Consider the following 17,046-nt stretch of genomic DNA (forward strand, 5'->3'; position numbering starts at 1 on the left):
TGAATTGCTAACTTCCTTTTTGATTTAAAAACCGTAAACATGCACTAGAGTGATGCAATTGCAGAATTTAGAGTATGGTTGATGTAGTGTCAGATCATTCAGGCTTAGTGTAAATAAACAATCCTGTGTTTAACCCACACAAGTCTGCTGCTGTAATTTTTTTTAAATGACCATAGTTTTATCGAGATTTAGAGAAACACATCCAGTTTCTCAAAAAGTAAATCACACATATTAGTCAGTTGAGAAGAGAATTGGAGGCTTCAGTTTTTCTGTCCCCCTAAGACCATAACAAGTCATACATCAATGCAAAACAAATGGTCCAATAGCTGGCTTTTTCTAAAACACAGATATGCTCAAGTCCATGACCAGCATCTCCAGTATCTGCTCCATGGAGAGTACATCAAAAATTTGAAGGATACCAAAAGAGAGACAGATATTCCAATTTTGATTAAATGCACTTCAAGTATTTATAACATCTGTGAAACACTGTAAAAGTGCTAAATATGCCTAATGCATCCCAGCATTTTTTAAAAATTACCCTGCCCTCTGAAGTTAGTAGCATTTCATATGACATCAAACCCAAGCAGTACAGAACTAACTAGTGTCTTATCTAGTAAAAAGAATCCCATGCAAGGACTGCACAAAACACTATATAGGACAAACAGGAAGACAGCTAACGATCCGCATCCACGAACATCAACTAGCCACGAAACGACACGACCAGCTATCCCTAGTAGCCACACACGCAGACGACAAGCAACATGAATTTGACTGGGACAACACTACCATTATAGGGCAAGCCAAACAAAGAACAGCCAGGGAATTCCTAGAAGCATGGCACTCATCCACAAACACCATCAACAAACACATCGACCTGGACCCAATATACCGGCCACTACAGCGGACAGCTGAAACTGACAACCGGAAGCGGCAGGGACAGGCCACTATAAATACCGGAGGAAACACCACAGAAGCGCTTCACAGGAGGCTCCCAAGCACTGAGGATGTCACCTAGACAGGGGACGAAACGTTTGCAACAAAAACTTCCAGCTCGGCGAACAGAACCACAGCAACGAGCACCCGAGCTACAAATCTTCTCACAAACTTTAGTAAAAATATCATTAAGATCATGGTCAGACCTTCAAGATTGTGAGCAACTGGGTGTAACTCAGAAGATGTATTGGGACCTTGTGATATATTCAGTGCACAGACTCTACAGAAGTTTCCTAAGTTGTTGAAACTTCCACAGGTTCAATTACCTTATATTTGTTACCTGCCAAAAAAAACCCGAGTCTGCAAGAGACTTAGAATCTAATATTTTGCTGCAATATCCCTATATTGGACCCACAACCCAAAAGCCTCAATTCATACCACCAGAACCCAAGCAACCTGACCCAACTCTTCCTCCTGTCCAGCCAATCCTCAAACCCACACTGATCCCACTCCCTCATCAATCCTGACTCAACCTGAACACTTGCCCACTCACTTGGTACCATGTCTCCAAGTTCACTTACATAATACACTTTTTGCTCAGGAGCTGTCAAAGTAGCTGGAGAAACTTTGATTGTAGGGAAATGCAGTCAAACAAAAAAAGGATACGGTTTCAACACCAATCCTGCCTGTTGTTGAAGGCATCGATTGCTAGCCTGAACAAGAATGCTTTAGCTGGGAAGGCTCCGAACCAGAATTTCACATAGAAAACCACTCCAAAAGGTAAGCACATATGTTATTGTCTAATCAGGGTTGCAAATGAGAGGCTGAACTTTATAAGAAACTGGTTAGATGTCAATTTTGACAAGTTTCCAAGGGTTTCTCATGTTATCTTTCCAAAATCACCACATTACCTATGCACGTTTAGAGAGCCAGTGGCAGAGTGCCATTATCACTGGACTAGTAATCCAAAGATTCATACTAACACACGCGTTTGAACTCCACCATAGTAGATGGTGAAATCTAATCATTGTTGATTGCTGCACTCATCTGGTTCACTAATATCCTTGAGAGGAAATGCTGTCATCCTTACTTGGTCCGGCCTATATGACTCCAGATCCACAGCAATGCCTTCTGAAATGGCTCTAACATGCCAATCAGTTCAAACAGCAGTAAGGAACGAGCAATAAATGCTGGCCAAGCAGTGACACCCACATGAACGAATTAACAAATATAAATAACCATGCCCCTCCCAGTGCCCAGTTCTTTAAATTCTTCCACTTGCCACAGGTGGATGTATGCACCATTGCTGGGATCCCTGACACACCATCTGTAAAACACAACTACATACCCCATCAAGTGTTGCAGTCCACAGCTCTCCTGCGCAATTCATGTGAATTGCCTCCACTTATTGGATAAAGGGAAATTGGCACCCGCTTTGCCAACAGTGACTTGAAGAACCTGATGGATGGGATGGTGCAGAGGAAGGCCATTCTCTTCTCTCAGGACCAGCAGAGACATGGCACATCACACCTATCACTGGAACACTGCTGCAGGTCCAAATAGCCTGATTTAAAGATGTGAACTGAAGGCTAAAATGTAGGAGTTTACTTTCAAAAACAATAGTACTATAGGATGACCAGTAAATTTATGACAAGGCCATTTCATGCACTCAATGATGTGATAAAGCTTGAGCATCAGTTACAGTATAGTCAGGATCACTCTAGCCAACGCAGACGAGTAATTAATCATATATGAATACCCTTACAAGTCAAAAACAATGAATCTTTATTTGGACATTCTAATAGGGAAACGGAGATCTGTTGTGCTAGTGATTCAAGCTAATGAAGAACTGAATACAAAATACATTATTAAATTCATTTCACATCACAACTTGGAATGATGGGACAGAAGCTTCTGATTCAGATTTGAACAAAGACATGCAATTGTGCATTTGGTCTGGGATCTAACACCATACTCACTTCTTCCACAAGCTGTTCCAACTGTTCACTGTCACTCTGCAACGATGGAAACTGCTGGAACATCTCTAAGCGTAACAAGACCTGGAGCTGGCAACTGTAATAGGACCCATCATAAAGATTAACACAAAGATGTCCTCCAACAGATAAATCATAAATGCAGATAAGATTGATCTTTCCTGACTATACCCCTACCCTACATCATTATCTTCTCCTCAGAGTAATTTAGTTTAATGTATAATTTTCTAGGTTGGTTATCTAGTACAGACCATTCTTAAGTCAGGTACGCAAAACTCAAGTCTGAAGCAAGTTAAATTCGCTTACAATTTACTTTTCCTGCAAATAGGGCCTAAAGCCAACTCAATCATTATACACATGGCCTCTGATAAAAGGACATTTCAATTATGTATTTTCTATTTAGCATCATTTATAAATTAGGTAGACTCCCCAGAGAACAATGCCTCTAAATTTCAAGTGCTTACTGTACAAGCCTGAAAACACATTGTAACTTTGCACGTTCAGACTTTCTTTTGAGAGAAAAACAGTATTCTACTTTACCAATTCCCTTGCACTTCCCACTCCCAATCCTACCACTCACTATTCCATTCCATCCCCATCCTTCCCAACCTTCTTGCTCATATTCAGGGTGAGGAAGGCAAAGGGGGTGGTGGTATGGAGCATTAAGCCAGGAAAGCAGTGAGTAAAAGACATTAAAAGTAGGAGGCTCGTGGAAAAGTGTAAGCAAGTTACAAGTTAGTAAGAAAGAGATTTTTGGGCCAGATAGTTTCAAGGCAGATATGTTTTAATGGAAAAAGCTCAGGAACAATACAGAGTTATTACTTATTTTCTTATGGGAAATAATTTTAGGAATGCGGTTCGAGTGCTACATGAGGAATGGGCATTCTTTAATACAGTGAATTTCTGTTTCCTGCAATACACACAGAGGGATAGCTTGAATTATACATTTCATCAATGGGGATAATTTTTCTTTGTGGATAGTTTCATGCAGGTTTGCTAGAACCATCACACTTGGGACAAGTATTGAATTAAATATACTGCATTTGAGTGTCAATAAAGAGGGTAAATACAATATGATGTCATCAATTTAAATAGTGTTACTTACTCTCTGACTTTGAGTTCCTTATTCTCCTGGTTTCCATACTGCTGCCGAATGGATTTAGGGCTCTTCAGTAATTGCATTCGAATCAAATTTATACATGTAGTCTTTAAGTAAAAGAGGCAAAACTGTTACATTCAAAAGGTACACAAACTAATCAGAATTGAAACTATACTGCATTCAGAATTTTGAAAAGGCACCCAGCAGTAAGTCTATGTAGTTGTCCTTCCTAATTTGATTCTCCAGCGAGCTCTGGTGGCAATAACTGTGAGCATTTTAAAGTAGAATTTATATCTCATATCGAGTTGCAGAGTACTGCGTAGAATTTACAGCAGAGGAAGTAGCCATTTGGACAACAGCCTCATGCTGGTGTTTATGCCGCCTGTCACTCTTCACTTCACTCAATCAGCACTTCTTCACGTTTATTTACCTTCCCCATGTATCTGTCTGCATTAGCCACCTGAATTCCTCATGGCAAAGTGATCCACATCCTCATCACTCCTCCAGAGACATTTCTTTTGAATTCTCTATTGTACTTAGTGACTACAGTATATAGTGTGCCCCTTAAAAAAAGGGCACTCTCTATAGCTTCTCTAGAAATTTCACAGTTGGTTCATCTTTTGATCTTATCTTCTCTGAAAGAGGAACAGTCCCAGCCTGTTCCATCTTCTTTGATAGAAATATTCTTAATTCTGATTAGTTCTAGCAAAAATCTATTGTATTTTCCCAGTGGTTCTGTATCCTTTTAGGAGGTTGAACTCCAATAGTGGTCTAACCAAGATTATAAACAGGCTTAACATAGCATTTTTGATATTTATTTCTATCCTGCTAGAAATAAATTTCAGTCACTATTTTCGCATTTTGAAAACTTCATTATACAAATCATAGAGTTTGCAGGTTTGGATGCTGCTGTTAGAGAAGACTTGGTGAGATACTTCTCACTGCCGCCACTGTGTCCCATTGGAAGAAACAGTGCATGTTTATAATGTTGGACAGAATATGACACCATACCAATTAAGCAGGCTGCTCTGTCCTAAATGACGACAGAGGATTACACCCAAAATGTCGACTTCCCTATCCTTTGATGCAACCTGGTTTCCTGTGTTCTTCCAGTCTCCTGCCTGTCTACTTTGTCCGAAATTGCGTCAATCTTCAAGTGCTGCTGCAGCTCCAATCACTCAGGAAAGAAAGTATTCCATCAGACTTCTGACTGGTACCTTGTATGTAGTCTTTGAGGAGAAAGTGAGGTCTGCAGATGCTGGAGAGCAGAGCTGAAAATGTGTTGCTGGAAAAGCGCAGCAGGTCAGGCAGCATCCAGGGAACAGGAGAATCGACGTTTCGGGCATAAGCCTGAAGAAGGGCTTATGCCCGAAACGTCGATTCTCCTGTTCCCTGAATGCTGCCTGACCTGCTGCGCTTTCCCAGCAACACATTTTCAGCCTTGTATGTAGTCAACAGGCTTTAAATCTGGCAAGTTATTCTCCACCAGAATTTACAGTTTCTGCCGTTTTTGGAGCTACTCAATTACATGGCTAGTCTAGTTCAATTTCTGGTGAACTGCATCCCCATGATGTTCATGGAGATAGATTTAGAGCTGACTATATGTCATTCACCAATTGAATATTGAGAGATAGTTAGATTCTGTCTTGTGCGTTAAAGTTTACATAATTCTTACAACATAATTCTATTAGCATATGAAACACAGGTGACAATATTGCAATAACATGTAATAATATATAGCAATTGATTACAAATTGCTAGGATTCATCTAAATTATAAATCATTTAAGATTTTTTTGTAAAAGCTTTGCCGATAAGATTACATTACTTCAGAATTACCAGGCCATCAAATTAGAAGCCAATAATACCTCATGAACATTAGTGTTTGCAGATTTCAGGTACATTTTAATGACTAAGACTGTATTCTGTATGAAACTAAGCTGGGACAATCCATTTGCCACATGTTTCTGGTAATTTTCTTTCAAACTGGACATCATCTCCTCTTCGCTATTAAAATCTGTAACAGAGACATAATGAGAAATCAAAGTTTGATGTTGCAAATAGGCAACAAGTAAATAATAGTCAGTAGTGGAAGATAACTTGCTTTTAACTGTTTTTTTTTCTACTCAGACCTAATCATACAATTTTCCATAATGGAATGTTGGATAGGACAACATACAATTTTTAAAGATCTTATTCTGCATTTTTAAACTACTAAACTACAGGAATTGTGCTCAACATATCTGCATCTTTCTGCGATAGGTTTCACAGACACTCATGACTCGCAGTCCATTCTTCAATATTTTAGTCTTAACCCAATCCCTACTGAACACCAAAGCACAACACAAAACTGTTCCTCTTCCTTTAATGCAATGGTGATCAACTGAACAATTTTACTGCTTTTGCAAACTATTTTCCTAATCAACTTATTCAGAGATGTTATTACATATGTCTGGAGCAGGTGGGACCTGATCCCAGGTCTTTTGGTTCAGGGGTATAGACGCTACCTCTGCACCACAAGAGGGGCTTCTGCTTTCTCAAACCTCTCATGCAATAATGAATTGCAAGTGACTGACTAATGTTTCAAATAGTCAATTAAAGCCTAAGCATCTATAGTTACTCTTCTCAAAATGCTCCAAACATCTGAAAACAGTATTTCATCTAAAATAAACAACACAGAAACCTATCCATAATTTTGGCAAAAGACAGTTAGTAAGACATACCTACAGTAATGTTCTTAATTCTTTTAGATTTTTGTTTGTTCCCCAAATGCATCTTGGGCTGATGCACAGGCTCATCCCCAATGGAGAGTTGCATCCCATCTGGTTGGTTTTTTTGTGCCTTAAGATTTAGTCGAGCGACATTCAACATCTGAAGAGAGCGACTCATTGACCTCATCCTCTGCCGAACAGGGGTTCGAGGACCACCTGAAATTAATTTAACAAAATAATTCAAGAGAGGAAAGGAAGATCAGAAGTGACCTATTGAGCAAGCTAACCAAAGGAGAAAGTTACAACTGGCAAAGAAGTTTGATCAAAATGGTCTGAGTACTCTCAAATGCTAATGTGCTGAAGTTTTCCCAAAATGAGTTGTATCCTAGGCTGTTGAGAGAGCGAAGGGAGGAGGTTGTTGTAGTAATTTTCAAATACTCTCTGGCCAAGAATGAGTTGCCAGAACATTCTCCTTTTCTTTTAATAATGGCATTGTGTTTCACAGCTGAGATCCAGTCTGTTGTAGGGGTAATCAGGAGTGTTGACGATGGCAATGCATTCAATGCCAGATCAATGTATTTAAGCAAGCTTCTGATAAGGTCCCACATCATAGACTGGCCAAGAAAGTAAGAGCGCATGGGATCCAAGACAAAATGGTATATTAAGCCAATTTTGGATCCAGAGCTAAAGCAGAGGTTGATGATACTGGGATGTTTCTGTGACTGGAAGTCTGTTTCCAGTAGAGTACTACAAGCCTCAGTTCTGGGGTCATAGAAGTATGCAGTACACATGAATGATTTGGACATAACTGTATCAATAAGCTCACAGATGACACAAATATGGCAGGGTTTTAAATAGTGGGGAGGATTGCCGTAAACTGCAAGAGAACCTCAATGGACTATTCAGAGCGTAGTGATAAATGGAATTCAACCTGGAAAAGGGGGATGTATGCAGTTGGAGAGAAACAACATTATTACACCAGGCATCACACTATGAATGGTGGGACTCTGAAAAGTACTAAAGGTCAGAGGACGTTGGTGTGTCTAGTCACAGATCCCTGAAGGTAGCATGGCAAATAGATAAGGTGACATATGGTATTTTTGCCATTATTAGTAGGGGATATGGAATACAGAAAAAGGATACACTGGAACTGCACAAAACACTTGTTAGGCCACAACTGGAGTACTGCACACAGTTCTGGTGTGAGATAGCACCAGGGAAGGTGCAGAGGAGATTTACCAGGATGCTGCCTGTGCAGGGATTTGTGAGCTGTAAGGAAAAATTGGATGGGCTATAGTTGTTTCCCATGGAAATGATGGTTGAGAGGGAACCAGATAGAGGTGTGAGGTTATGTGGGGCAGTGTAAATGCAAAGGCACTTGTCCCAATAAAAGTGGGATGAATAACTGGGGGCTTTGAAATAAGGTTCAAGGTAAGGGTCAAGAGAAGAGTCAAGTAGAAATGTTCTCATTCAGAGGATGGTGGGAGTCTGGCACATTCTGCCTGAAAGAAAGAGTGGTTGAGTCAGAAACTGCCATAACACTTAAGCGATGTTTAGATATTCACTTGTGTTGCCACAGCCTCCAGGGCTATAGGCCAAAAGCTGGAAAATGGGATTATAGTGGAATCAGATCGTTGTTGACCAGTGATGACATGATGGCCCAAATATTCTTCTTCTGCAGTGTAAATGTCTATGAGTCTAATTTGAATATGATTTATCTTGAATCAGAATCTACCTTGCCTTACACATTTGAACAGCATGTTGATATTCAATGTTTGAGATCACAATATTGATCAATTAAATCATTGGCAAGGAACAGTACCATAATTGAGACATCACTTTTGGAACAGAAAGGGAACCAACTGTAGAATGTGGGGAAAAGGGAGAAAAAGCATCAAGGCAATCTCCTGTTAACATTCTTCTTTAAATTCCAAGCAAGTTATTCTACACTTACGCTGTCTTCTTTTTACCCCATGGTCTGCAACTTCAGCTTCATCTGCAGATTTCTTCTGGTAGAACTCAGCTAACTGATTAGTTAGGGAGGTTTCATAGTCCACGTTAGCTTTCTCATCAACTCCTTGCATTGACCTAATGCACAAACAGTAAGTTCAGAAGGCTTTAGGAAACTGTAACTTAATCGTCCGTAGAGTACACCTTTATCACTACAATTTAATCAAGTTACCTGAATGATTCCCTTAGAGTACAGGTATGTTACAACAACACAAATGTAATCTCATGGAGCTTTTTAAATTTCTATGCTAGCAAATGAGGCCAGAATTTCATTGTGTCAGTATTTCATAAACTGTTTTACATAAGTTATTCAACTTTATTGAAAAGTGTACACTTTTGACACGACAATTTAATCATGTTACCTGAATGATTTCATTAGAGTAGAACTCGGTCCTGATAACTCAGATAATGGAAACCAGCCTTCAGCAAAAGAAATCCTTTGTTGCGAAGTCTCAGCCAGCTCTAGTTGTACCCAATGTGGAAGAGTAACTTCTTATGGAAGAAAAGACAAAGTTCAATTTGAAATTTTAATGTATATCATTAGCCAGATTTGGCAGCTTGATATTTATCACATTGGGAAGAGAAGGGTTATGTTATTTTACTTTTGCTTTTTTAAAAAAAAAGATTTCCTACAGTATGGAAACAGGCCATTTGGCCCAACAAGTCCACACCGACTCTCCGAACAGCAACCCACCCAGACCCATTCCCCTATCCTATATTTATCCCTGACTAACACTATGGGCAATTTATCATAGCCAGTTCACTTGACCTGCACATCTTTGGATTGTGGGAGGAAACCGGAGCACTTGGAGGAAATCCATGCAGACACGGGGAGAATGTGCAAACTCCACACAGACAGTCACCCGAGGTCGGAATCGAACCCGGGTTTCTGGCGCTGTGAGGCAGCAGTGTTAACCACTGAGCGACCATGCCACCTACCCCCCTCTCTCCCACCCCCACAAGATTACAAAATTAGAAAAATCAAACCTCACTGACATTTTGATCTCTTACAAATTTCAGAGGCAGAAAACATGGATTCAAGTGCATAATGAATTCATGGAATGGAATCCTCAGCTAATAGGCAGACAGCACGGAAAAACTCACAGCAAGGTTAAGTGTATTTGAGGATTGGGTAACAATTTTTTGGACTAGCCAAAATGGACGACAAGCTTATTCTTTCTAGATTCCTTGACTAAGGTATGCTTCATCTAATCAGATTTGTGAGCTGTTTAAAGATCGCTATTTATTATTTGTATGTTTCGTACTTGATTTGTATTAAAAAGATTTCTGGCTGTTTAAATTTACAAAGTTAGAAATGAAATGCTAGTAAATGGGGCCCAATTTATAACTTGAGTTATAAATTATAAACCCATAATTTATTCAACTTCATTGAAAAAAAAATGTTCCTTTGCTGGGCTACTGTGTGATTTATTCCCTTTCTCTCGTAGAGTTTGATTTTAGGGAAGAGAAATGGAATACAAACCAGTCAAATAGTACTGCTTTAAACAGAGACCATAGCCCCAGACAAAACTGAAAAATATCCTGAAATAAAGCCAATCAACCTGTTCAAATGTGTTACAACACACCTCTGAAGCAGGTCAGATTTTAACAAAGGCCTCTTGCCTCAGAGGTAGAGACACTACACCGCACAAGAGCCCACTGTTAAATTTAATCGCTATAGAAATCATTGCTGTCTTCGAGCATTTAAGATAATTTAAATAGCAATTGGAGTAATGCAGCAGCATACAGCTCTCGTTATTATTGAAAACCTCTATGTAATAGGAAATAATAAACTCAACTAACATTGTTAATCCATTATCATTACTGCCATATACTATCAACTCCTCATAACTCAAAATGGCTTTTACACAAAAATTTTGTTATCTAATAAATTTGAATGAGAAAATGTCAATAACAAGTTACATTAGGGTCTTCTGGTACAATTGTCGTGCCCTATCACTGGGACAGATGATTTCAGTTCAAGTCCGACCCATCCAAGGTGGGTCATAGTATGCCGGAACAAGTTGATATAAAAAGATTACAAGTTTACTAAGGTGCACATAGATAATCCAAAACAAACACCGGGTTGATTATATTAGCATCAACAAGCCCCTTATAAACACTGGGGAACCGCAAATCAAATTAAATTTTGTTATTTAAAAAATCAGACATTAGATTGGATTTGGAAGATTGTCAACAATTCGTGGAACAATATTTCAGCAGGATACAGCTCAAACATCAAATTGAACAATATTTTTAAAATTAAACAATTTATTTAGCATAAACAAAGATACAGCACTGCAAATATAAATATGAACATTTCATACTAGTTCTTTAGCATTTGTAGATCACAGTGCACAAACCTAGCAAACAAGTTGCGCCATTAAAACACTTCACTATACAGTAGACAACATATTTACTTACCTTACAGCTTACACGCAATCACATTATAAAACATTACTAAAGGCAGGAACAAAGTTTATAATAAATAATAAACACATAAAACCAAAAATGCACAGAAAAACAGTCTCTCAGATAGTTTATTTCCAGCATTTTGTTTTGATTTCATTTTACATTTCCCTAATACTTAGCATTTTAGTCTTTAAGGATCTTCTGGTTGCTCTATTCAAATTCAATACATCAAATTTCATACCGGATGTTGAATCAATATCCATGTTCCACGATTTGACTATAACTATTTGTGAACTGCCCAACATAATCAAATTTGGCCGCAAGGCTTCTTCATCCATTAAAAAAAGATATATAACTAAATCTGTCAATTTTGAACACTATATAATAATAATACATATAGAAAACAAGACTTGAAAAAAGTTCATTTTCCAGCAGTTTACTTAATACCTTGGGGTTAATTTTTTTTAAACAGTCTGGTCATTTTTGATGTGCAAGTACAGTATGATTACATGAGCCAAAAGCCTGCACTTACTGAATTCCTGATAGCCACAGGACCAATGACAGCTCTGAAAAGTGTAATACCAGACCTCGTAACAAGATGACAAAGACTCAGCACCAATTGCCAAACTTGTTATGAAATTTCTAGTATTTTAACAATGGATAGAACAATCTTCAGTTTATCTGATTCAGAGTTCTTTTGTACAGTACTTAAATACTTCCCCATCCATCAAATATCAACATTCTCATTCAAAGATACCAACATCACAAATATGTTTTATCCATAAAGTTTCACATCTCACTAATGTTTGTCAAGTCCTGTCATCTAAAATTAACAAGACTATACCAAAGAACTAAGAAATTACTAGAAAGTATTCTTGATGCACTTAACAAGAGGAGGTATAAAACCATATACAAAATTAATGCTACTACTGCTCTTTCTTACCGGAACTGGGTAAATGTTCAGCAAAATCAGAGGACAGAGTCAATGCTCGGTCTACAGCATCCATGACCTCCAACGACATTGTCTGGTTGCTCTCAGTTACTTCAGCCTGCAAAAGAAGCTCTTCGAACTCTGGTTCTTGTTCCCGAGAGATTAATGTAAGCACTGCAGTGCCACTAAGTAGGGGAGACAGTAGTCCTGTACACGGGGGCAAACAATTATTTATCTCCACATCAACAACCTGGAAAAAATATGAAAAAGCACATAACATTTTTGATTGTATTGCAAACATTTTTTCTATTAGTTTTCCCAATATGCAGACTATATTTTGACTGACTACTAAGTAGAACAATGTGATTAATATCAAAAACGATGTTTGAAAAGATACCTTTTATGATCAAATCTTTTAAATGAGTGACAAATAAAATCCCAGGGGAGAAAAGTATGACCATAACAGGAAATAATACAATGAAAATACCTACCAGATATATATCATTGTAGGTCATTTGCTCCAGAAGTCGTTGAAGAAAATAATTCTCTTTTGTTTCCTTTTGTTTAGCACGTTGTAGAATCCAAGCATGTCTTGACAACTGATTAGTCCTTTGCTGATCCCAATCTTTGACAGCTCCTTTTACGATGATGCTCATGGGCACAGTTACGTTTTTCTGACAAGTAACTGGCTCCAAAGTGACAGGACAGTGCACTACCTTCTCCCCTGTTCATGACCAGAAACCATAATTTTTACAATTTTGAGTTATAACAGAAAGAACAGTATAGCACAGGCACAGGACCTTCAGCCCACCAAGACTGTGCCGACACAATATGCTCCATCTATACTGTAAACTTCCATCAGGTTCGCCCCTCATCCTTTGATGTTCAAATGAAAACAAACCAAGTTTATCCAATTTCCCCTCAGAGCTCATCCCCTCCAAACCATGCAACATCCTGATAAACCATTTCTGTAACCTCTCCAAAGCCTCCACATCCTTCTGGTACTGTAATGACTAGAACTGTACATAAAATTCCAAATGTGGTCAACTGAAGTTGTATACAGCTGCACATAACTTTTTTATACTTCTATGCCTGATCAATGAAGTATGCCATATGCCTTCTTGACCTTATCCATTTGTCCAATAAAACAATAAAATAAAACCTCAACTGGAAAAGTTTGCATTAGAAGTAGCACCTTTTAAAACTTTCAAAAATGTTCCAAAGATACCACGTACAATATAATAAAACGCAATGTGGTATTGTGGGCAACATTTAACATTGTATGATGGGGGGAAAAAAATTGATCAATTCTCAAGTTATAATTCAGTAAGTTAAAAGACAAAATGTCAGAAACAGCTTTCAGGGCCAGGCTGAATGTAAACAAATTCCATAAGTTTGATAAAACTTCAGTAATCATTTTCACGGCTCTGAACTGCAGAATATTTCGAACTGCAGATCTTAGTCTAAACAAAAGCTCCATATAATAGAAACAGTTATGTCATGATGCAAATTATTAATTTTTCTTTAGACTAAGGTTCAGTGTTACAGGTGATGCACATTTCATGATAATCTGTAATTGCTCAGGACATTTTAAAGTCTATAATATGTGTTCCTTTTCTTTTGTAAAGGAGCGAAACTTTGAAGGGAAACGGAACAATCTGGATCCCTCCTCTTTCCAAGTCTCAGCTGAACTGCTGCAGTATTTACAATAAAAGCTGATTATTGTCAGTTCAATTGATGTTTTTTTGAGTACTGTTGATTTTTTTTTGCTCTCACAGATCCCTGCTAAATAAATTCTACTACAACAAGAACAGGCCCGTTGGCAAGCCTGTGCCAATTCCTTATCCTTATTTAAAGCCACTATTTTTTTGTCTATGTGCAGTTTCTGTCCCTCTATTGGCCTCTTGTTCACGTGTCTATCAAGATTAGCCTTAAACATTGCTAACATGTGAGCTTCCACCACCTCTTTGCACTGTATTCCAGGCAGCCACAACCCTGTGCAAAATGTTTTCCCTGCACTTCTCCTCTAAACTTTCACCTTGAATCTATGTCCTTTTGTAGTTGACATTTTCACCCTGAGAAATGCCTCTGACTAACCACTTTATTTATGCCTCTCAATTTTGTAGCCCTCTATCAGGGGTCACTCCTCAGCTTCCATCTTTCCAGTGATCGTTCTGGTAGTGTGGCGATCAGAACTGCATGTAATATCTCAAATGTAGCCTAACTAAAGTTTTGTATAGCTGTAATATAGCTAGTCAACTTTTATATTGAATGTCCCGACCGATGAAGGCAAGTGCGTCGTATGCCTTCTTGACCACTTATCCACCGGTGTTGCCACTTTCAGGAATCTGTGGACCTGTATACCCAGACTCCTCTGTATGTTAATGCACTTAAGGGTGTTGTCATTCACACCCAAATTTAAGCTTCCAAAATGCATCATCTCGTATGTGACTAGATTAAACTCCATCTGCCATTTTTCTGCTGTATCCTCTGACAATCCTCACTATCTACAACTATGGCCAATTTAGGTGTCACCTGCAACTTAGTAATCAGACGACCTACATTTTCCTCCAGATTAATTATATTACAAACAAACAATGAAGGCCCCAGCTCTGATCCCCATTCCAAAAAGTACTTTTTTACTGATACTCTATCTTCTATAACCATAAGACACAGGAGCAGAAGTTAGGTCATGCAGGCCATCAAATGTGCTGCGCCATTCAATTATGGCTGATAGGTTTCTCAACCCCATTCACCATTTTTCTCCCTGTAATCCTTGATCCCCTTTACAATCAAGAACCTATTTATCTTTGTCTTAAATACACTCAATGACCAGCTTCTGTGCCAGTGAATTCCATACATTCACCACTCTCTGGCTGAAGGAGTTTCTCCTCATCTCCATTCTAAAGGAGTCTTCCCTTTACCCCAACGCTGTAATCTTGGGTCCCAGGCTCCCCTACCGATGTAAGCATCTTCACAACATCCACTTGGTCCAGGCCATCCAGTATTCTGTAAGTTTCATTACTTCTGCAAAGACTTCTAGCAGATTTGTCAGGCATGACGAACCCTTGACAAAACTATGCTGACTCTGCCCTATTTTATCGTACACTTCCAAGTATGCAGAAATCTGATCCTTCATGATGGATTCCAGGATCTTACACATGATCAAGGTTAGGCTAACTGGTCTATAATTTTCCATCTTCTGCCTTACTCCCTTTTTAAATAAGCATGTTGTTATCTTAGTAATTTTCCAGTCCTCTGGGACTGTCCTTGATTCTAGTGATCCCTAACAGATTACCACTAACACCTCCACTATCTCTTCAGCTAGCTCCCTTAGAACTCAAGGGTGTAGAGCTTAAAAATGTGTTGTTGGAAAAGTGCAGGTCAGGCAGCATCAAAGGAGAAGGAGAATCGAGCTTCGGGCATAAGCCCTTCTTCAGGAATGAGGAGGGTGTGCCAAGCAGGCTAAGATAAAAGGTAGATAGGAGGGACTTGGGTGAGTCGCTCTTCCTCCAGGTGTCATGTTGCCATGGTCTGGCGATGGAGAAGACCAAGGACCTGCATGTCCTTGGCAGTGTGGGAGGGGGAATTAAAGTGTTCAGCCACAGGGCAGTTGGGTTGGTTGGTGCAGGTGTCCCAGAGGTGTTCTCTGAAACGTTCCGCAAGTCCCCACCATCATCTCTCCTGCATCATTTTCCACCTGCCTAATGTCCACTTTTTCCTCTCTTTTGCTCTTTATATATCTAAACGAACTCTTACTGTCTTCCTTTATATCACTGGCTAGCTAACCTCATATTTAATCTTCACCCTCTTTTTTTTGTCGCCCTCTGTTTGTCTTTGTAAGCTTCCCAATCCTCGTGTTTCCCACTGTTCTTCGCTACTTTATATGCTTTTTTTTAGCTATTATGCTATCTCTGACTTTCCTAGTCAGTCATGGTTGCCTCATCCACCCTGTACTATGCTTTTTCCTCCAGATAAATCTCTGCTGTGCCTCCTGAATTACTCCCAGAAACTCCTGCCATTGCTGTTCCACTGTTTTTTTCATGCTCAGCTCCCCCCTCAGTCAATTCTACCCAGCTCCTCCCTAATGTCCTGTAGTTGCCTTTATTCAGCTGAAATACTGTTACCTCTGATTCTATCTTCTCTCTCTCAAATTACAGAGTAAATTTGATCATGTTATGATCACTGCTTCCTAAGGGTTCCTTCACGTTCAGCTCCCTTATCAAGTCTGCCTCATTGCATGACACTAATACAGTATTGTCTGTTCTCTTGTGGGCTCCATCACAAACTGCTCATAGACATTCCAAATTCCTTCGTGGTTCCTTAATGCGAACCACTAACTAGCTGATTTTCCCAGTCCACCTGCATTTTGAAACCCCCCATGATCACTACAACTTTGCTTTGTTACTTTAGTGGTTCCTCAATTCTACTCAGACAGATTCTACATCATCTGACCTAACTTGGTTTCTTACTATTGATTTAATTTCATTCCTTACTAATAGGGCAATTCCACCCCCTCTGCCCACCTGCCTATCTACCAGGCCAGTTTTGCATCCATCTAGCAGGCTCACCTCCGCCTCCACCGTATCTGCTCCCAGGAGGAGCAGTTCCACCATAGAACACACCAGATGGCCTCCTTCTTTAGAGACCGCAATTTCCCTTCCCACGTGGTTAAAGATGCCCTCCAACGCATCTCATCCACATCCCGCACCTCCGCCCTCAGACCCAACCCCTCCAACCGCAACAAGGACAGAAATCCCCTGGTGCTCACCTTCCACCCTACCAACCTTCGCATAAACCAAATCATCCGCCGACATTTCCGCCACCTCCAAACAGACCCCACCACCAGGGATATATTTCCCTCCCCACCACTCTCCGCCTTCCGCAAAGACCGTTCCCTCCGTGACTACCTGGTCAGGTCCACGCCCCCCTACAACCCACCCTCCCATCCTGGCAC

General features: G+C 39.5%; 1 protein-coding gene across 3 annotated transcripts in view; it reads right to left on the minus strand.

The window, feature by feature from the left end:
* The window catches only part of ticrr (TopBP1-interacting, checkpoint, and replication regulator), a 47,291-nt gene that overhangs the window by 22,493 nt on the left and 7,752 nt on the right, over positions 1-17,046 (minus strand). For 2 of the 3 annotated variants that reach the window (XM_043677254.1, XM_043677252.1), the window contains exons 3-10: positions 12,581-12,813; positions 12,102-12,339; positions 9,109-9,238; positions 8,691-8,824; positions 6,749-6,952; positions 5,894-6,042; positions 4,033-4,133; positions 2,913-3,006 (exon numbers count right to left, since the gene is read on the minus strand). In XM_043677254.1, the coding sequence (XP_043533189.1) occupies positions 2,913-3,006; positions 4,033-4,133; positions 5,894-6,042; positions 6,749-6,952; positions 8,691-8,824; positions 9,109-9,238; positions 12,102-12,339; positions 12,581-12,813 (1,283 nt within the window). The remainder of the gene's footprint in view (positions 1-2,912; positions 3,007-4,032; positions 4,134-5,893; positions 6,043-6,748; positions 6,953-8,690; positions 8,825-9,108; positions 9,239-12,101; positions 12,340-12,580; positions 12,814-17,046) is intronic. The other variant, XM_043677253.1, reaches the window with a different exon arrangement.

Source organism: Chiloscyllium plagiosum, chromosome 36 (genome assembly GCF_004010195.1).
Source record: "Chiloscyllium plagiosum isolate BGI_BamShark_2017 chromosome 36, ASM401019v2, whole genome shotgun sequence".
NCBI lineage: Eukaryota > Metazoa > Chordata > Chondrichthyes > Orectolobiformes > Hemiscylliidae > Chiloscyllium > Chiloscyllium plagiosum.